The 22,570-nt window shown below is 30.3% G+C and overlaps 1 protein-coding gene across 1 annotated transcript; it reads left to right on the top strand.

Moving 5' to 3' along the window:
• Positions 1–1,559: 1,559 nt before the first annotated feature.
• Positions 1,560–16,578, top strand: LOC122507420 (protein farnesyltransferase subunit beta). The gene is made up of 6 exons (XM_043620121.1): positions 1,560–1,826; positions 13,239–13,358; positions 13,431–13,669; positions 14,523–14,823; positions 15,611–15,852; positions 16,339–16,578. The coding sequence occupies exons 1-6, from the start codon at positions 1,710–1,712 to the stop codon at positions 16,541–16,543; spliced, it is 1,224 nt and encodes a 407-aa protein (XP_043476056.1). The 5' UTR covers positions 1,560–1,709; the 3' UTR covers positions 16,544–16,578.
• Positions 16,579–22,570: the final 5,992 nt, after the last annotated feature.

Raw genomic sequence — 22,570 nt, 5'->3', positions numbered from 1 at the left:
AACGCAGAATAGATCTGTAACCGGAACCGCAATCGTAACTGTAAGCGTAAGAATGAGTTAGAGAAGGATAAACAATATACCTATCCTTCTTTAACTCATTCTTACGGTTACGCTTACGATTGCGGTTCCGGTTAAAGATTCTATTCTGCGTTGGCCTTAAACGCTCCATGAGCGTTCACACCGTTCAGGACGCAGTCCCATGGCAGCGTTTTTGCGTTGCGTTGTAATGAGAGAGAATGCAGCAAACGTATATTTGCGTCTTTTTCTCTTCCATTACGACGCAACGCAAAATACGGAAGCGCCTATACGCCACTGTAACCGAATCCCGTATGTGTGCATAAAGTAAGGTACAAATACAAGAATTGCGTGCGAGGGACCCCCTTAGGCTAGCTGAAATTCCCTAGAATAGAATTAATTGCGAGCGAGCCTACCCCTTAGGCTAGCTGAAATTCGTTAAAATTAAACGACTGTGTGAAAAGGAGGTTATGTTTTCTTTCCTGAAACATTAATTAAAATTAATTTTTTTAAACATTTCTTTTTCACAAATTGAAAAAAAGAAATCTTGTGAGGTAATAAGTTAAATTTATTTGGAAAAAAAGTAAAATAATTTTGAAGTTAAATTGATAATGTGTCTACAATTATTCTGATCCATTTTACAAAAAGAAAATTAGTTGTGTTATTTATGGGAAATTTTAAACATGAAATATTTATATTTTTTTAATATATACATACAAATATGTAAGTTAAAACAAAATCGAATTTTAAAAAACAGACCATTGTAGAAACTATTTAATAAGAGTTGAAAAATTATTAATAAATTAATTAAACATAACTTTTTTACAGAGCTAACAATTATCAATTTAACCTCAAAATTATTTTACTTTTTTCCAAATAAATTTAACTTATTACCTCACAAGATTTCTTTTTTTCAATTTGTGAAAAAGAAATGTTTAAAAAAATTAATTTTAATTAATGTTTCAGGAAAGAAAACATAACCTCCTTTTCACACAGTCGTTTAATTTTAACGAATTTTAGCTAGCCTAAGGGGTAGGCTCGCTCGCAATTAATTCTATTCTAGGGAATTTCAGCTAGCCTAAGGGGGTCCCTCGCACGCAATTCTTGTATTTGTACCTTACTTTATGCACACATACGCGATTCGGTTACAGTGGCGTATAGGCGCTTCCGTAGCAAAACGCTGTCATGGGACTCCACCCTAAGGGTGCAGTCCCATGGCACCGTTTTGCGTTGCGTTTTTGTAACTAGGCCATGAGTGTGAGAGAGATGAAGATATAGGTTCGCTATATTTGCACTCATGGCCTAGTTACAAAACGCAACGCAAAACTGTACCATGGGACTCCACCCTAAGGGTGCGATCCCATGAATGCAGAATACGTCGACCGAAAGCAGAAAATCATGTGAGTGAAAAGAACAACAATATCTATCTATCTCTTTCGCACTCATGATTTTCTGTTTTCGGTCGACGTATTCTGCTGTAATGGGATTGCACCCTAATGTGCACACCGCCTTACACGGTGTGCGTTAAAACGTTAGTAATTTGAAATAGAGAAGGACTTTTAGTAGGAGCACACCATCTTATAAATTCTTTATAGTTAACGGATAAAAATGAAAAATTTTAACAAAAAAGAATAATAGAGATATATAGTAAATATTTATAAATATTAAATGTTGATATTCAACTTAAATAAAAAATGTGCTCTGTTAAGTATGAGACAGACAATGATTTCACGATGTCCAGAAATTACACTGATATACTGAAATATCAAATTAATGATGAAGGTTGTAAAACAACTTCATCTACTGAACAGGTAAATAAGTTACTATAATATTATTATATTAATCCTAAGATTTATGAAAAGTGTTCTCTTACCGTTTTTAACATATTTCGTTATTTATTGCTGTTTTTCTCATAATTGATAATATCACTTTGCTACACTGAAATAAATAATTGTCTGTATGTATAGCCTTAGAAAGTTTTTATTTTGTCAATATAGTAGAAAATATTCATTCTCAAAATTTTTTCTTATTTTCTAAACAACAAAAGTGTTCCTTCTTCTGTTAGTTAATCTACAAAAAGTTGAATTTCAATTGTTCTATTCTCTAAATTATTAACTTTTTTAAATTATTGAAATTAAGTAGGTATTATCTTTTCTAACGTTTGAAATTTATAACATGCACTCTAAAAAAAGTAATCTCGTAGTTAGAGGAAAAATCCTCTCAAAACAAAAGTATTCCATTTGAATGTAGAATAGAATATTTTTATTCTTTAGTGGTTAAAAATAAGACAAAACCATTTTTTGAGGTTCAAATGTCAAAAACATTGAATTCAAATGAAGCAAATAAACAAATAAATATATTAATTTATGTAAGTAATGAACTATTAATCATTAATTATATTTATTTAATTAAAAACGTTTAATTTAGTCCATCAAAATGGCTTTTCACTATCAGTTCTTAACATGATTGATGAATCAGGAAAAAGTCGGAAAATATCATATTTCTAGAAATCGTCGGTTTGGTGGAAAACCGTACCATTTCAAGAATTCGTTGAAACGATACCACTTCAAAAGTTTTTTATAAAACATATGGGTAGTTCTACAAAATGAAGGAAGAAAATTAAGAAAATTTAGGCACATTTTTTTTACGTTCAGATTTTAAAAAGTAGGTTAAATTCAAGTTAAAAGTATTATCAAAGTTACCTAAAAATTTTACATCTTAAGCACATGTGTATTCTGTCAGAATTTGCCAGGAAACTGAGAATTTGGTCATTTTTCGTCTAAAAAATTGAAAAACAAGGCTTAATAACAAAATTCAGAATACTGGTCAACAGGGAATAAGGTTCTACGACACCTAGAACAACAAAAGTATAAAAGCATAAAATATTTTTTTTTAAAATGCGTACCAGGAAACTGAGAATTTGTCTGACCAAATGCCCATTTCGATCACAAAGTACACAATTTTAGTTAATTGAACTGCAAGTTAAGTAAAATGCAAGTGATATCCTATTTAGTTAACCTTTACTAAGCACTGTGAAAAATGGTGAATTAATCAGAATGGAAATTCTTAATAATTTTAACGTTTTTTATGATGCCAGGAAACAGAATAAATTCGAGGGACAAAATTCAAGATACAATTTTTTAAATAAAATATAAAGTAATGTAACAATTATTTATTCTTTGTAAAGTACAACTATTTGAAATTATTATCCAAGTGTAAATTTCTATTTAAACGCTTGAAAATAATATTTACATATTTTATTAACTTTCATTTTCACATTTGGACATGCCAGGAAACTGAGAATTTGGCACTTGAATGCTTATTTTTTGCAAAAAATATTTTTTGAAACCGGGTAACATTTTGTGGCATAATAGAAATAATTAAGCACTACAGTTCCTATTAAAAATAATTTTATTTTTGGCAGCGTTTACAATGATGTCACGCAATTTTTCGGGATTTTATATCCCTCCTCCCTGTCACGCAATTTTATGCAATTTCACATGCAATAATACATTGTGTCACGTTTAGTAGAGACCCTTCCCCCTCCCCCAAAAACGTGACATCATCTGTGAACGCTCCCTTTTTCAAAATTAATGTAAAAAACAACCTTGGACATCATAAATTCCCGCTTTTGTAGAACTACCCATATACCATTTTGAAGAAAGGATTTTTTTTGTTTTTTTCCGAGTCATTCCATTATAATATTTAGAAAGTCACATAATTTTCTGTGTAAATGTAAACAAATAATTGAAATTTATTGAGAAAGTTGATAGAAACAATTAAAGATAAGAAATGTGAAATAAAATACGATTTTAAAGTTCACACGTCAAATAACCCAATTTTGCAATTTTTATCTATTAATTGTGAGAAAGGGAAATCATTAAATTAAACAGAAGTTTTCCATCTGCTGTAGGTTCATAGCCATGTGTCATTTCTTTAAAACTAGGTACTTTTATGACCTCCTTTAAAAGAGTCAAATTTACCGTGGAGTTAAAAATACCTATACATAAAAGAGTAAAATTACAATCTTTTGTATTTTTCCAATTAGAATGTGTATTTTTCCTACTTTAAAAGAAGGGTTATTGCCAAGGATTTCCAAAATAAAATTACCATCTTTAGGATATTTTTTAGAGTCTTTTTACAGTATAGAAAAGAACAAGCAATTAAAATGATCGATTTTTCGATTTTCGACATTTTTAAATATAAATAACTTTCTTTCAGAAAAATATTAAGTTATTCTTAATAAATTAATAAATTACAAATCGATGATTATAAATCTAAAGACAGATGTAAAAATTAGGTGATTTTAAGGTCGCTGATTACGAATTTGATGTAATATTTGCATTCATACTTAAATGTAAAAAGGCTGCTTTTTGAAATGATGGTTTTTAGAGTTAAGGTGACTTTCTGGTCAAAGATTTTAAAACAATCGATCTTTCTTTTTTTATGTAAAATACTCCTTACTATCATAAAATTACAGTCACAAAAAAATTTTTGAAAAAATATGCAAAAGAAAAAAATTTATAGCAATGTCTAATTCACTGTAGTGCAGTACGAAAACTTTAAACGCATTTTTCTCGAAAACATATTTTTTACAACTAGGAGACACTTCTCGAAATATACTGAATCGATTTAAAAGAAACGAAAATCATTTGATTCTTTATCTAAAAAATTAGACAACAAACCTCTAAAATTTCACTTTCTTACCCCTTGATGTTTTCTACGAGGGTAAATTTTTCGATTTTCTGAGAAAAATGCGTACAAAAATTTGTAAAACATTTTTTTGAAAAAATTGTTTTTGAGGTTTGATGTTTAGAAAAACCTTTATGAAGAGAAAGCCGGTTGAATTTTTAATTTATGTAAAACAGGTTGTCCGGAAACTGTCTCCCCAAATAAAAGGCATCTTTTGGAAGACAGAAGAAAAAATTAACTAAAGATACTCAAAAAAAAGTGTTTAATTCTCTTCTTGTATAATATGTAAAACAGTATCTAAAAGGAATTTTTGCAACAACTATAATACCTTATTTTTTGCAATAAGAGTTTAAAAAAGTGTGTTTTTAGGGTTCCGTACACCTACGGTGTAACGGCGGAACCCTATTGGTGAGACTCTGTTGTCCGTAGCCAAATCGTGTCCCTCCCCCCTAGCGGCTAAACTATTTGACCTAAAGAGCTTAAATTTGGTCCAGATATGTATTTTCACTCGTAGATTACAGGAAAAATATAGCGAATGTGATTGGACGTGATGGGCATAGCGTTGTCAAGGAAATAACAAGATTTTTGGCCAAAAATGCATAAAAAGAGACCATTCCCCCCCCCCTTAACTTCTAAACTATATTCGACATGGAGAGCTGAAATTTTGCATGCTGGTGTATTTTTACTCGAATATTACAGGAAAAATATAGAGAACTTGATATGTAATGATGGCCATAGCGTTGTCAAGGAAAAACTAAAAAAATTTTAAAAAAAAATTTTTTTCTCTAACTTTTACATTATTTGACCTAATGAGCTGAAAATTGGTATCCTAGTGTATTATTACAGTCTGACGACAAAAAATTTATTTAAGAAAATTTTTGAAAAAAAAATCAAAAAAAATTTTTTTTAATTTTTTTTTCAAAAAAAAAAAATTTTTTTAAATTTTTTTTAGTTTAAACACGTGGCATTAAATATTTTAAGGAAGAGAGTGAAATTTTAAGAGAATAAATGAGAGATTGTTTTCTGACTTTAATTTCTTAACTAAAAAAAAAAAAATTGGACAAGTGCGAGTTGTACTCCCACTGCAATGGCGGGTTCCGTACACAAATATTAAAACAATACTTGCAACATTTATCGGTAATTGATAGAATTAAAATAAACAATTAAAAAAATATATTAAAATCATTTGATAAAAAAAAAACTAAAAAAAAATTAAAGTATTGTATATCTAATATTGTAAACAATAATAAGCAGAGGAACTATAATTTTGAAAATTTTGTTCCTCTGCTTATTATTGTTTACAATATTAGATATATACAATACTTTAGTTTTTTTAGTTATTTTTTTTATCAAATGATTTTAATATATTTTTTTAATTGTTTATTTTAATTCTATCAATTACCGATAAATGTTGCAAGTATTGTTTTAATATTTGTGTACGGAACCCGCCATTGCAGTGCGAGTACAACTCGCACTTGTCCAATTTTTTTTACAACTTCTACACCAGAAAGTTTCCTTAAGATCGTGCAGTAAGGACTCCTTTCTGAATTTGCCACTTTTTATTCGAAACAATATCAGCTGATGATTATTTTCAGCCGTAATAAGTTGATTTTCGTTGATTAGGATTTTTGAAGATTCGCTCTAAACGAGTTATTACTTGGGGATCTCCAATTCTTCAGTGCAAATGTAAAAGTAAACTAATCAGACATTATCAAGAAAATTGTGATTTATCAAATTTTTAGTTCTTGATAAAATTCGCGCAAATAAAAATTCTGACAAAAATGAAGAATCAGAGAGATGAAAATTGTGTCATTTAAAAATTCGGTTCAATTAACATTCTGCGAATGAAATCTGATAAATGAAAGTTCAATTAAATTAGAATTCTTTTAAAACGAAACTTGGATATATAGAAATTCTGTTAAATAAAAATTCACATAGCAAGTGTTCGAGTTTCGATTGAACAAAAATTTCGTTGAGAAGGAATTTTGATTTATGAAAATTGTATTAAATATAAATTATTAAATAAAATTTTTAGAGGTGTGCAAAAAGCTCGAAACCCGAAGCTCGAGCGGGTATTTTCGAGCTTTTCATTTTTCGAGCCGAGCCGAGCCGAGCCTATTCAGTTCGAGCTCGAGCCGAGCTCGGGCCGAGCCGAGCTTTATAAAAAGCTCGAATAATTTCGGGTACTCGAATTTTTCGGGTACCCGAAACTTTCGGGTACTCGAAATTCTCGAGTACTCGATTTGATTCGAGCCCTTGAGAAAATCCAAAATTTTCTACATTAATTTTTAATTAAATTTTTTTTTGTAAAAAAAAAAAAATTTTTTAATTTAAAAGCTCGAATTAAATCGAGTACCCGAAATATTCGAGTACTCGAGTGAATTCGGGTACCCGAATGTTTCGGGTACTCGAAAATTTCGGGTACCCGATACATCGAGCCCGGCTCGGGCTCGGCTCGGCTCGGCTCGAAAAAATTGCGGCCCGGCTCGGCTCGGCTATTCGAGCTTTTTGCACACCTCTAAAAATTTTACTTTATAAAACCGCTGTCTCGAACCTTGCTCTATGCAGGAAGAGTTAATAAAATTTAATTAAATATTAAATTCTGTAACTCAGATGATATGATACCAACAGAATATTCATTTAAGTTCATTAATCACATTCGTTTTGATTTTTGTCTAACAGAGATCTCTAAATACCTGTTAAATTAAAAAATTTATATTTAATGAGTTTCATTTGAAGAGACCTGCTTCAGTTATTTTTTATTGATCATTTTAATATACATTTATATTCTCATTAATTCGTTTATATTAATTTAAAATAAAGAAATTTATGCATATACAACATTAAATATTAATTTGCTTATTTACCAGGTATTTCAAGATCTCATTTGGAAATGATAACGAAGAAGAAAGAAAATTCGGCAACAGGGCAATTAATTAGTATGGGTATCCATCACAGAACATTTCACTGGCGTAGGTAAGTTTAAGTTGCGTTTTATTGTTTTCGTCATGATCACGTTAAAAACTGAAAAAACAAACAAGGGTATCAGTTAAATATAAGAAAAAAACCGCTATAAAGTTAAAACTGAAAATTTTTGTCTTCACACATATAAAGAGACACACACACATGGAATAACTTTTTTAACCACTTCACTGGCAAGCCCTGGTTAAAAATTTCAATTGCTTTCGGACTAATCCGAAATTTGTCCGAAACAGTGCGGTTTGTAGTCAGGTTTTTGTCACCCGGAATTAGTCCGCATAAATCCTAACTCAATACGGTTTGTGTATAACTAGTAGAGGTGTGCAAAAAGCTCGAAAAGCCGAGCCGAGCCGGGCCGCAATTTTTTCGAGCCGAGCCGAGCCGAGCCCGAGCCGGGCTCGATGTATCGGGTACCCGAAATTTTCGAGTACCCGAAACATTCGGGTACCCGAATTCACTCGAGTACTCGAATATTTCGGGTACTCGAATGAATTCGGGTAACCGAAATTTTCGAGTACTCGATTTAATTCGAGCTTTTAAATTAAAAAAATTTTTTTTTTGAAAAAAAAAAAATTTAATTAAAAATTAATGTAGAAAATTTTGGATTTTCTCAAGGGCTCGAATCAAATCGAGTACTCGAAAATTTCGAGTACCCGAAAGTTTCGGGTACCCGAAAAATTCGAGTACCCGAAATTATTCGAGCTTTTTATAAAGCTCGGCTCGGCCCGAGCTCGGCTCGAGCTCGAACTGAATAGGCTCGGCTCGGCTCGGCCCGAGCTCGGCTCGAGCTCGAACTGAATAGGCTCGGCTCGGCTCGGCTCGAAAAATGAAAAGCTCGAAAATACCCGCTCGAGCTTCGGGTTTCGAGCTTTTTGCACACCTCTAATAACTAGTAAATCCGGATTTAAATTAGTCCGATCTAGACCGAAGTTAGTCGGATTATATGCAACTAGCAAAAATATGAAATTAGTCTGATTAATTACGGAATTTATCCGACACAGCGCGGTTTATGGTCAGCTTATCCACTACAAGCCACAACAATAAGTGTATCCAAATTAGATGACTGATCCACCAGGGAAACACTCTTCCGATCTCTCGCGACGTCTGTTCTTTTTTTATGGCATAAAAACATGGGGCCTAAAGCACTTAGACGAAATTGATAAAATACAAACCGGTTATTACAAATGAGTACTCGATGCACCAAAAAACTGCCCAAATTATGCAATTAAATACGAAACACAGTTAATATCACTATCTGCAAAGACGATCGAAAGGGTTTTTAAATGGTTGGAAAAAATCGATAATATTCAAGATGCCCAAGAATATGTGTTAATAGGCTGATCGTTCTCGCAAATAACCCGAACAACCCATGTAAATTTAATTGGTTCATTCGGTCAGTCCCATAAAAAACGATATCAAAGTGTCAAAAAATGTCAAATAGTCGAAATAACTCTGACAGGGAGCGCATGGTAAAAATCTATTTTCATAATCGAATATTAAATTTAAGAAATTCAAAATAGTGTCCAAGAGTACTTAGATTTGGAAAATTTTTGACGCCATTTTATTCTTGCTCATCTGAAGCTCACAAACATTACCTAAAGTTTGAATAAAAGCAAAAATTTTAAATAAACACTATATCAACATTTTTTGTAACCCAGTGCTATTCGTGAGTTTTTGGGGTTACTGATTACTAAACTAGTGTTAGTTTTAAAATACAAAATGTCGTATTCAATATCATAAAATATTTTTCAAAAATTTTGGGCCCCGATTTTGTTTTTAGGAGTTAACAAATTGGTTATTTTGACAAAAATAATGAGGATTTTCGAAAAGCTAAAATTGTTGGGTAGTTTTATCGCCTAGTGCAATCTAGGGCAATTTCTTCGTTTTGAAAGTGGAATGCAATTTTTTTTAATTTTAAAGTTTGAGGTGCCAACTTCCTGTGCATATCAAAGGCAGCATAGAATGTAGTCATAATTAAGGACTGTAGAGTTTAGTGGTAGACCCCAGACAATATACGAGAGCCTCACCTCTTCTGTTTCCTGGTAAACTCCTGCGCCAGAACCACTTTGATTGCTGTCAAGGAAATGTTGTCATTTTGTGATTGAGGGACACGTAAGGCTCTCTCAAGTGTTCCAATTATTTATAAAGAGCATTCCAATTTCAATCAAATTTTATTTTAGGAGTAAGTATAGTGATAGAAACAATATCCATAAATATTTTTTTTAAGAAATGTTGTAACTGAAGTAATTAATAATTAAAGTTTTTAACATCTTTTCTGAAAAAAATGAATTACTTTCACGGTAAAAAGAAACATCTTAAAATACATTGTAGTCACTTTTAAGATATTCAAAACATATTTTTCCATCTTCCATCTTAGAAACCAATGCATTTTAAGATGTTTTTGATAACTTTTTCGAAACAACTTAGAAGTGACTACAATAGTATCTTAAAATAAGATGCCTTCTGCATGGTTGCCACACAACCTGGAAAACCTGGAAATAACATGGAAATTGAAAAAGGGTATGGAAAACCTGGAAATAGCATGGAATTTGAACGAATTTCTGGAATTTTTTTTGGGTTAATGAAAGATATTAAGAAAAATTCCATTCAACATGTTATTTTTCTTTAAAAATGTTAACATGCAATTTTCCCTTTTCCATGTTATCTTCTCTTTAAATTAATTTAATTTTTTTAAATTATTGACTAAAACTGTGAAAAGTGTTGTTAAGATTGTTCTAAAAAAAAGATTTTTTACGATTGTCAAAATTTTTTGTTACTAATTGCTTTTTGTTCAAGATTTTGAACAAAGTTTAAAGATGAAAATTATTTAATTTAGACATGACTTCAATGTTCTAATTATGGCTGATTCTTCTGAAAGTGACATTTTTTATATCTCGATTAATTTTATAAAATCTACTCTCTAATAATATTATTAACCATTGTCATAGTAAAAATTTATTATTTATAAGAAAACTAAATTTTTATGGTTTTTTTCAAACTCTTAGAAATTTTTTAAAAATAGTGACAAAAAAATACAATGTTTTTTCTATCATTATGTGCATTTTAAAAATTTTTGGACCTCCGTTTTATATGTGATAAAAATGTTTAAATTTGTCTTCAGTTTAAGTTAAAATTACTTCACGATGATTAATGATATTTATATGTACATTAAAAATATTCTAAAAAAATGTGAATGCACATTAAAATAAAGTTAATGGTCTGATGTTTAATTTTTCTATATAACATTTATAAAAAAGAGGAATATTATTGCTTTTATAAATATTTAAATTTTACATATTGGCCCGAGTAAAATTCAAAGAAGAAAGACTTTAATATTTTCAAATTGATTTTGCACAACTTAAATTCTTACTTTTGAGTATGAAATAAAGTAGTTTCAATAGAAGAAACCATATAATTTAAAAAAAAAATTGAAAAATCAAATATAAAAAGTATCACTTTCAGAAAAATAAACATAAAAATGCCTGTGATTGTAACTGTTTAAGAGAACATTAATTTATAACTACATAATAATGAATATTGTTAACACTTTTGTAAAATACTTGTTTTTTCATCACAAATAATTCCTTAATTTCAACCTAGAATTTTTAATATTTCTAACCTGGAAAACCTGGAAAAAGCCTGGAATTTTGAAATCTAGATTTTGTGGCAACCATGCTTCTGTTTACATTAGTAAAATCTATTGACAGAATTAAGATAGAAGAAAATTTTAAAATTCCCTTAACCTTCGCGCTACTAAAGATTTTTGTATAGCGGACTGTGAAGAGTTACCCGGGGTAACCCAAAAGCACTTTTATTTTTATAATCCAAAAACGATTTAAATTCATCAAAGTTTTTCGATATAATTATGTGTTAATACAAATACTGTATTTTAATAATGTTTCTATGCATATTGCATTTGTTTAAACAATTTACTATTGCAAAATCATATAATTTTCAAATAAACAGAAAGATTAGTAAATTTTTTCAACAGAATTCACCTATAGAAAGTTGCAGTTTTTTCACAATTTTGCAATTTACTAAACTCTATATGATTACAGATAAAGAATAAAAATTGAATTATTATTTAAACAATTTTTAAACAAATTATTGTTGTTTACCAACTTTTTACAGAACAATAATTAAAAACAGTTGGCAGTGTCTAAAGTCAGTTAAGAAGAACCCAGTGAGAAATTGCCAATAGACTTTAATCGGTCCAATATCGATCCAATATTGGTTGCCGTGCTGGGCGCCGATTGACTCCCAATATTGGACCAATATGGGCTGATGCTTGGGATGTAACGGCATCGCCAATCATCGGTTGTCAATATTGGTCCAATATTGGCCGAATATTGGCAACCAAGAGAAAAAAATTTTTTTAAATAAATTTTTTTTAATTAAATAATAATAATAAAAAATTAATGTTTATAATTTTTGTTTAATATATTTATTTGTTTAATTATTTATTTTTAATAATTCATGTAAATAATAAATAATTTATTATTTATAAATTATAATAATTTAAAAATGCAGCAGCTATTAGAAAATAGCATTCTGCAAAAAAATTCTATCATTGAAAAATCAATGATAGGCGAGAGAAATCCGCGTCTTTAAATAGATTCGCAGATGATAGACAAGAGATATCCGCGTCATTAAACGGATTCGCAGATATACTCTGGTCTCGCGACGAATCTCTCGATACTTATATACACTGGAGTCGCCGTGTCAGTTGCGAGAACGGTTACAGCGTCCCTCTTGCGGCAGAGATAAGAATTGTCACGTAAACTGCTAAATCGCTTTACCGACCGCCTTATTATACCCGCAGTTTACGTGACAATTCTTATCTCTGCCGCAAGAGGGACGCTGTAACCGTTCTCGCAACTGACACGGCGACTCCAGTGTATATAAGTATCGAGAGATTCGTCGCGAGACCAGAGTATATCTGCGAATCTATTTAAAGACGCGGATTTCTCTCGCCTATCATTGATTTTTCAATGATAGAATTTTTTTGCAGAATGCTATTTTCTAATAGCTGCTGCATTTTTAAATCATTATAATTTATAAATAATAAATTATTTATTATTTACATGAATTATTAAAAATAAATAATTAAACAAATAAATATATTAAACAAAAATTATAAACATTAATTTTTTATTATTATTATTTAATTAAAAAAAATTTATTTAAAAAAATTTTTTTCTCTTGGTTGCCAATATTCGGCCAATATTGGACCAATATTGACAACCGATGATTGGCGATGCCGTTACATCCCAAGCATCAGCCCATATTGGTCCAATATTGGGAGCCTTTATTGGACCGATGATCGGTCTCTTGGCTCCCAATATTGGACCGATATTGGACCGGTGAGAAATTTCTCACTGGGAAGAAGAAGAAATTTTTACGGTTACGAAACAGAATTTTAAAAAATTGGCACTAAAAATTCTTACTTGGGGGTATTCGGGGTCGCTAATTACAAAATTTTCAAAAATTCAACGGATTCACTTAAAACATCTGTTACAATATTAAATTTACATGATTAATTTTTCTTACAGAAAAAAGTTGAAAAAAATGTTCTCCTTCTTTATAAACTAAACAAGGAGCCTATTCTGGATAGATATAAACATACTGAGTTCCTGAAAAAATCGTTGATATACTTAACTACACCTTACGAGGTAAATTAATTCTATTATTCTTAAATAATAGTTGTGATTGCAGTTCATTTACTTTATGAACTTTATTTTCAGTGTTTAGATAGTAGTAGGCCTTGGTTATGTTATTGGATTCTTCATTCTCTTCAAATTTTAAATGAACGGCTCGAAGATAAGATTTATTCAAATATTGTCAAGTTTCTATCTAAATGCCAGTCAAGAAACGGTGGATTCGGTGGTGGACCAGGTCAGCTTCCTCATCTTGCTACAACGTATGCTGCCGTTAATGCTCTTTACATAATTGGTACAAAAGAAGCTTATGAAGCAATAAACAGGTATGATCACTAAAAAGTGATGCAATCACTTTTTATCAAATATTAAAAGCCAAGGAGCATAGAAAAGTAATACAGTTTGTTGTCATTTTTAGGGTTTTGTGGCCAATTGCCAAAACTCTTATAGCGAGACTTCGGTGTCCGTCCGTAGTTTTTACGTCTTAAGTCTTATGTAATAAGTTTTAAGTCTTAAGTCTTATGTAATAAGTCTTAACCCAGTAAAAAAGGATTTTTTAATATAGCATTTTGGACGATTGAGCAGGCCGTCTGCTCAATTGTCCAAACGGCATTTGGACAATTGGACTGGTTGCTCAATTATCCGATGCATTAAGTCCAATCATCCTAAATGTTTTTCGTGGCTAAAAAACTGCTGAATTAAGAAAAAAGTACTGAAATGTTACAGAAACTTTAGAGAATTCTTAATTCCAGACAAATACAGAAAAATTAGGTATAAAAATACCTCGAGTGAGGAAAAAGAACAAGATTTCTAAAATATCACTTTTTAACTGACAGTGCAATGCTGTACTTGGAATTTATTTGGTAAAGAAGTGAGGATTCTGATAAAGAGAAACACTTCATTATCCTCTCTCAATACTCCTCATGTGGTAATATGTATATTTATTTTTTTATCATTTTAGGCCACGAAACCCTATGATGTAGGCGCATTGCGCCTGCTTCTCTGACTGATTTTTAGTACTTCTGTAAATTTATAGAATATACTCGCATATATAGGTTCATTTTTTGCTTTAAATAATTTGAATTTTGCAAATTACTTTCTCAGAAGTCTTTAAAAAATATTCTTTGTGACACTGGTTTCACCTTAATTTTCTTTATTTAGAAGTGAAAAATGTTTTAGGAAAGCTCTGGTTAGATTCCTGATGTCATTGCATGGAGAGGACGGAAGTTTCAGCATGCATTATGATGGTGAAGCAGATATCAGAGGTGCCTACTGTGCTCTGACTGTTGCAAAATTAACAAATACTTTTAGCCCTGAAATATTTAAGGATACTGCAAGGTGGATACAGAGGTGTCAGACCTGGGAAGGTGGATTTGGCGGTTGTCCTGGTATGGAAGCGCATGGTGGATATGCATTGTGCGGATTAGCTTCACTCGTACTGTTAGGAGAAACGGATCTTTGCAATTTGAAATCATTGATTGTAAGTACACTACACGTTATCTTAAGAAAGCTCTAACTATTATTGCTGTTGTAGCACTGGCTTCTTTTATTATCTATTAACAGTCCATTACTATACACAAATTTTTGTAGGTAATCTGATAAAAAGTAGAACTTCTTTATCGACTTGCTAACAGTTGCCTTGTTGGTTATTTTCATTTTTTTGTTGATTGTCGGATTGATGACAATCACCCAAAAAAAGTTTCGATTCTTTTAAAGTCTTCCACGTTCTGTTCAGGATGGAAATTACTTGCAACTATCTAAGATACTATTTATCCCATATGCACAAAAATAGTGCTTTTAGATAGCTGACGAAAGAAAGGGACTAAAGTCATTCATTTGTTCGACCGCATGAGAATGAACACGGAAACAAAGGAAAGGAAAAAGTTCCTTCAAACTGGAGGACTAATTTTTCAAAATTGTTCAAATCTTATTGACATTTGTTACTCATGGGTATTTCGATGGGTGTTACGAAGAAAAACACTCTTGAGTTTGGGTGCAATAATAAGTCAGTTTTGCTTTAATTTTGTTTCGTTTCCATTTTGTAACACACTAAATGTTGAAATTTTTCAAACATTAGTTTTGGATTGAGACGAAACTAAAATAAGTCATCAGAAAGTAAATTTTAATTTGGTTTCGTTTCAACATCGTTCCCTATTTCATTCCATTTTTAATAAAAATAAAATATTTATTATTAATTTCCAAAAGTACAAGAACAAATATCAACAAGAGCCTTCATTTTAAATTGAAATGTTTTATTTATTTTTTAGCGATGGGCAGTTAACAAACAAATGATTTTAGAGGGTGGATTTCAAGGAAGAACGAATAAACTAGTAGATGGATGCTATTCATTTTGGCACGGTGGGATTTTTCCAACAATTCATGCCATTCTATTAAAACAAAATCCTACTCTAAACATGAAACATTGGCTTTTCAATCAACATGCTTTACAAGAGTATTTATTAATTTGTTGTCAAGATTCGGATGGCGGACTTTTAGATAAACCAGAGAAGTAAACATTTTTTTAATTAATAAATCATGCACTGAAAAAACATTGGTCGAAAAGTTAACTTTTAATGTATTACTGTTGGGTTAAAGACAATTTATCGAACGGCTCAACTTTGGTGGTCCAAATTTTGACCTACAGTTATTGCGCTATTACTGCAAACGCAGCATTCGACCACAATTTTCTCAGTGTACCGAGCTACTTCTATTGTCTATACTATACTGTTTTAATACATATTTGTAAATAATGAGTAACTTCAAATAAATTTAAGGTTGAAAGATTAAAAATAGTTGACAAAAGTTATCCGCTTCTCCATTATTAATCATTGCTTTATAAGTAGCTATTGACTGAAGTCGATATTGTAAAATTTTTCCAATCTATTCTAAGTGATAAAGTGCAATTCTTAAGAGATTAATTTTAAGCTTCTTAAATCAAGTATTTTCTATAATATGAAATTCATGTCCGTAATGTTGTTAAATATCTTGTTTCCAGAAGTCGTGATGTGTACCATACTTGTTATGCTTTGAGTGGATTATCTGTGGCACAAAACTCAGAGTGTCCATTGATAACTGGTCCACAAGATATTAATTCTGTTAAACCTATTCATTCGGTCTACAATCTAGAACTTTCAACAGTAATGAATGGATTAGCTTATTTTAAACTGTTACCAGATACAGTGAATAATAAAATTGTTTAACGTTAAAACTTGAATAAAAATTTTTGAAAAAATTATTTGTTTATTGTAATTAACCACACAGGTTTACAAATTAAAAACTTTTTTTTGCCAATCAAACAAAACATTTTTTTTCGAATAGTAGGTGTTTGTTGAGTAAGAAAATCATAGTTTTAATTTTTTTTCCCTCGCGCAGTTTTTCTGTAGCTTCAAATTTTGCATTTTCGAGGTGCGGCGCCACTTAAACTTACCTGCAGGAAAATTAGCTTGTCAAAATATAATAAATGAGGTATCATTGGAAAGGTTATTAAATTACCTTTCGATCCATAGGTCACAGAATAAAATTCAATAAAAATTGAGAGAGTTACAGTCGATTAAAGATGAAATTTTATGACAATTTTGATGATTTTTAGACATTTGAGTAACTTCTACTATTTTTTTCTACGTCATACAGGAAAGAATGTTTAGATTTTAATTTTTTTATTGATAGACTATATCATTACAAAAATTTTGAGCCCTTGTGGACCTCGATTGGATAAAAAATGACAATTCTACACTAAATTTAGTGAACGAAACTACATTCTTCATTTTTAGTATCCCTTAAACATTTGCAGCTAAAATTCAAGTAATAAAATTTGGTTAAGTGCTAAAGTTACTGAAATCACTAATCAAGAGTTTCTGAAGTCGTAGATTTCGAATGGAATGTTAGTTTTCTAAATTTCAAAATGGCGGATCCAATATGGCGGACAAGTTTTTGAAAATCGATGAAATTCGTCTCAAATTCGTTACTCGGGGGTTTTTGGGGTCGCTGAATACGAATCCGATGTCAGATTTCAAAAATTAAAAATGGCGGATCCAGTATGTGCGAATTCGATGGATTTTAAAAAACTCGTTCACCATTATGAATCCATAATTTTCAATTTTTGAAATCTGACATCAGATTCGTAATCAGCGACCCCGAAAACCCCCGAGTAACGAATTTGAGACGAATTTCATCGATTTTCAAAAACTTGTCCGCCATATTGGATCCGCCATTTTGAAATTTGCAAAACTAACATTCCATTCGAAATCTACGACTTCAGAAACTCTTGATTAGTGATTTCAGTAACTTTAGCACTTAATCAAATTTTATTACTTGAATTTTTGCTGCAAATGTTTAAGGGATACTAAAAATGAAGAATGTAGTTTCGTTCACTAAATTTAGTATAGAATTGTCATTTTTTATACAATCGAGGTCCACAAGGGCTCAAAATTTTTGTAATGATATAGTCTATCAATAAAAAAATTAAAACCTAAACATTCTTTCCTGTTTGATGTAGATAAAAATAGTAAAAGTTACTCAAATGTCTAAAAATCATCAAAATTGTCATGAAATTTCATCTTTAATCGACTGTAACTCTCTCAATTTTTGTTGAATTTTATTCTGTGACCTATGGATCGAAAGGTAATTTAATAACCTTTCCAATGATACCTCATTTATTATATTTTGACAAGCTAATTTTCCTGCAGGTAAGTTTAACTGGCGCCGCACCTCGAAAATGCAAAATTTGAAGCTACAGAAAAACTGCGCGAGGGAAAAAAATGAAAACTATGATTTTCTTACTCAACAAACACCTACTATTCGAAAAAAAAATGTTTTGTTCAATTATTGGCAATTTCACTGTAAACCAGTGCCATTAACGACCAATGTGATAATCGTTCATGAAATAAAGGAAAATGTCAGGGTTGGTCCATCGCAATCCTGAGTGATGCGTTGTGAATGTAAATACGATTAGCTTCTTATAAAAATACCTGTTACTTCAAATGTATAGTAATGCACTTCGAGCGAGTCTATTTAGCCTGATAAGCAGTAGCAGAAGTGATTAGCCTTTTAAAGGAAAACGAGTGTAAAGTTGCAGAAAATAGAGGCAGAATAATGTCTGAAAAAGATTGAAGAGAAAACAAGGATGTAAAATGTAAAGTGCCAAGTTCTTCCATTTGACCCAGCTGCTCAGTAAAGTGGCCATTATTGCCCTAGGGTAATATTAAGTACTTTATTAATCTGTGATTTAAATAACATTGTTCGAGAAGCAAAGATTTTTGAACAGATTTTCTGCTTAAAAAATAGTAAAACTGAATATCTTTACATAATTCTAGTTCCGGCGATACCCATATATGTGACGCAGATGTGGTAAAAATTTCATAAGAATCGGTCCAGTAGCTTCCGAGCAAAACATTATACACACACGGATAAAAAAGTATAGTCGGAACACCCATATTTCATTGTAAATTGATATATACCATATTACTAATAAAGATACAGACATCCATATTAGTAATTTCTCTATCTGATTTACAAATTAGCAATACTTGTTTGACAACTTAAACATACGCATTTTTTAATTTCTCATTTGTTTTGGAAAAATAAACATAATTTTTTAACCATCAATTTGATGGCAAAATCTACTAATCCTTTTCTATTAGCGCAGCATGAAAAAACGGTTTTCCATTTTTTTAAACACGTTCCTGAGTAAGCAAAAATCTAATTTCAGATATAAAAATAAAATTTCAAATAATTAAATTATAGTTGATACACTGAAAAAAAAGTTCTGGTTAGGGTATATTTAACACGATATTCTAGTTAAAACAACCAGAATTCTGGTTAAATTAACTAGAATTCTGGTTAACCTAACCAGAAAAAATCTAGTTAGGGCATATTTAACACGAAATTCTAGTTAAAAACAGGTTTTCTGGTAATTCCAACCAGAACTTTTTTTTCAGTGTAGAAATTTCAGTTACATTACCCTAACCTAAAAATTAATTTTCTTTACTTTTATATAGATTTGCGAATTTATCACTCGGTAAATGAATAGAGGATGGGAGACGTTTATCAATCTTTCCGAGTCAGAGTCTCTTTTCTTTACTTTTATTTCCGTCATATTGGATTCGCCATTTTAAATTTTCAAAATCTGACTTCAGATGTGTAATTAGCAACCCTAAAAATAGTAAGTAAAAACTTGTTTATTTTTCGAAAATTATAAATTTTTACCAAGAATATTGATAATTTTAGCTTTCTTTGAGATAATAGAATATGTAAAATTTGAAAATTTCTATAAATAATTAATTGGATGTTGTTAGATGAATAATTCTGAAGAGAAGTAGACTATTCCGATCAAAAAATATTCAATTTTGACGATTTGAGAGTAAATTTTTATATAAAAAATACGTGTTAAAATTCGTTACCTTCAGCTAGGCACTATTAAATATTAATTGAAAGAAAAATAAAAAAATAGGTACGTTTTTTTTATTTCATATTTTACAAAGAATAATCTTTCTATTCATTCATTCTTATAATTCTTATTTCTTCCAGTTGGCAAACTCTGATAGGGTGAGACAAACTTTTGTGTGTGGAATTGAAGAGGTCCCTTCAAATTTAATTGATATTGCGAAATAAAATAGCTGTACTTGAGAAGAGTGAAAAATAATATTTATGTATGTATAGTGTATACATAGAATTATATTTCATCAAAATTATTCATCCAATGTACTTTAAAGAAAATTGATTATGAATGAATTCAATTTTTAATTAAATTTTCCGAAAAGAATTTTCACCGATATAAATGTAATTGTTGAGAACAAAAAGATTACTTTTAAGTAAAGTAAACCATAAATGTAAAGATTTAATTTTTAAACAGAAATCTATTAAGACTTAAATGAAGCAATAGTGAGAATATAATTCTCAGTAAATAATAATAATAATAATAATAATATCATCAGTAAATATAACTCTTATGCACATATTAGTTGAGATAATTCCTATTCAAAATTTCAAGGAAAAGCATTATAATTAATTATTATTATTTATATACTCTAATAGTATCTGACCTGATAAATGACAAAAATTACAAAAATGTTTTACTTTAGTGTTGTGAACGTTACTAAGGTTCTGCAATCTCAAACTAAATTTTCATTTATTGACAATACGAAGTAAAAAATCGGACAAGTGCGAGTTTTACTCACACAAAATCTTAGGGTTCCGTACACGAAACGATTTTATTTAGTATAATAAAATACGAAGAAATGAAAATAATATGTGAGAAAATTGGCTCGTAAATGCACCAGAAACCATGCTTCCAATAGGTACGGTCTACAATTGGAAAAATTTAGATGGTGACCACTTTTTTCGAAATTTTTCAATTTTTGGGAAATACTACGATTTAATCAATTCCAATCACATTTTAAATATTTTTTTCAGATTCTACATTGAAAAATACATGTCCATGCCAAGTTTTAATACAATCGGTTGAAAGAAATACAATACAATATTATGTTGCTAAGATGCAATACCTATTAGATTCTGAATAATTTAAAACAAAAATAATTCTTTATAAACGATTACTAAGAAGCAAAAGTACAATTCATTTGTAAATAGAATTAAATACTTTATCGTTTTCAAAGACTATATTACTTAATACTTCTAAATTATAATAATAGATTAGATTTCTCTTATTTAAATGTTGTTTCTTACCACCCGCTATTTTAGTGGAAATTTTGTTTCTAGGGCACGGAAAAATTAAGGTGCACATGCTGTACCTATCGAAGAATTTGTCCAATAATTAACTTCACTCATATAAAAACAATAGGAAATTAATAAGTGTGAAGTGAATTGAATACTAAAATTTTTAGATAGGGATAACCGGTGCACCATAAGGTACAGATGTTGCCCCAAAAATTTTTCCGTGGGGGTTCTTTAGAATAAAGCTACTTGCACAGTCTCTTTACAAGAAAAGATCGTCAAGTTTGCATCGACGAAATTGATGGGCTACAAAATGTTATTCTATTTTGAAATCAATTGCACACGTCTTTTTAGCTGCTAAGTGACCTCTTTTCAAGATGTTAGCAATAGACAAATTTTTCTAATAATTTTACAAAACACAAAACCATTTAAGAAACTTTCGGGTGCAGAATTGGTAAAAACAGACTTTTTTAAACTCTTATTGTAAGAAATGTAGTATAGTTATTGCAAAAATTTCTTTTGGATATTGGTACATATTACAAGAAGAAAATTTAAAAAAAAATTTTGTGTATTTTAGTTCATTTTCCCAACTATACACTGAGAGAAGAGTTTTAGTCGTGACAACAAAACGCGTTTAGTAGCAGAAACACATGGAGAGCGATTGTAGCGCCCCTGGCGGTTTAGTTCCTGTTTAGTATCTCTGACTAAACTGACAGTCGTTCCTACTATAGTTTAGTAGATGCGACTGTTAAATTTGTCCGTCGAAAATTAACAAGACTGTTTAGTTATCAGAACTGAACCGATAGTCGCCTTCACTATTCTCTTCTCTCCGTGTAGGTGGCGTCTTCCAAAAAGTGCCTTTTATTCGCTTTTTTTCCTTTTCTTCTTCAGTTTCCTCGTCACTTGAATATTGAATGTTTACTTTTCTTGAAAGGAATTGTATTAATCATATGTTACCTTGACCATTTTAGTAGGTAACTTTTGAATAGGAATTAGAATTGAATAAGAATTTTTTTGCTTGGAATTCTAAATAAGAATTATCTTGTACTAACAAGAGAATAAGAATTATATTTCCTGATACTTTTTGTTTCGCATGCGTTCAGATTTTTATGCTTATTTGCTTAAAAAAAGTCAAGATTACCTCATAATTACAGCAAGATTGCAGTCCAGCTTGCTGCTATTAATTTTATTTTATGATATTAATATATACATTCCCGGTCTATTTCCCGAAACCAATCTCCCGAATGGTAAATATTATTTAAAATTGTATTGTACAGTATTGTAAAATTTGAAATTAAATTATACAATGCTGTGGCTAATACATGCCGGCCCAGATAGTCGAAACTGAAAGTTTTAAACGTCTGCGTAGAATCCAAACATACCAATTGATAATTGATACATCCATTAAAATATATTTAATATTTTAAGAAATAATTATCTTCCATATTAATTATTTAATAACATTTCGAATATTCCCATTTTTAAATAACATTCATAAGCATATTAGTTTAAATTTAAACGAAAATCGGATCTTAAATTTGCATATAGGGCTTTTT

The sequence above is a fragment of the Leptopilina heterotoma genome, unplaced genomic scaffold (genome assembly GCF_015476425.1).
Source record: "Leptopilina heterotoma isolate Lh14 unplaced genomic scaffold, ASM1547642v1 Lhet_47, whole genome shotgun sequence".
In the NCBI taxonomy this organism is placed as follows: Eukaryota; Metazoa; Arthropoda; class Insecta; order Hymenoptera; family Figitidae; genus Leptopilina; species Leptopilina heterotoma.
Note: the sequence above shows the minus strand (reverse complement) of the source record. Positions and strands in the feature narration are given on the sequence as shown.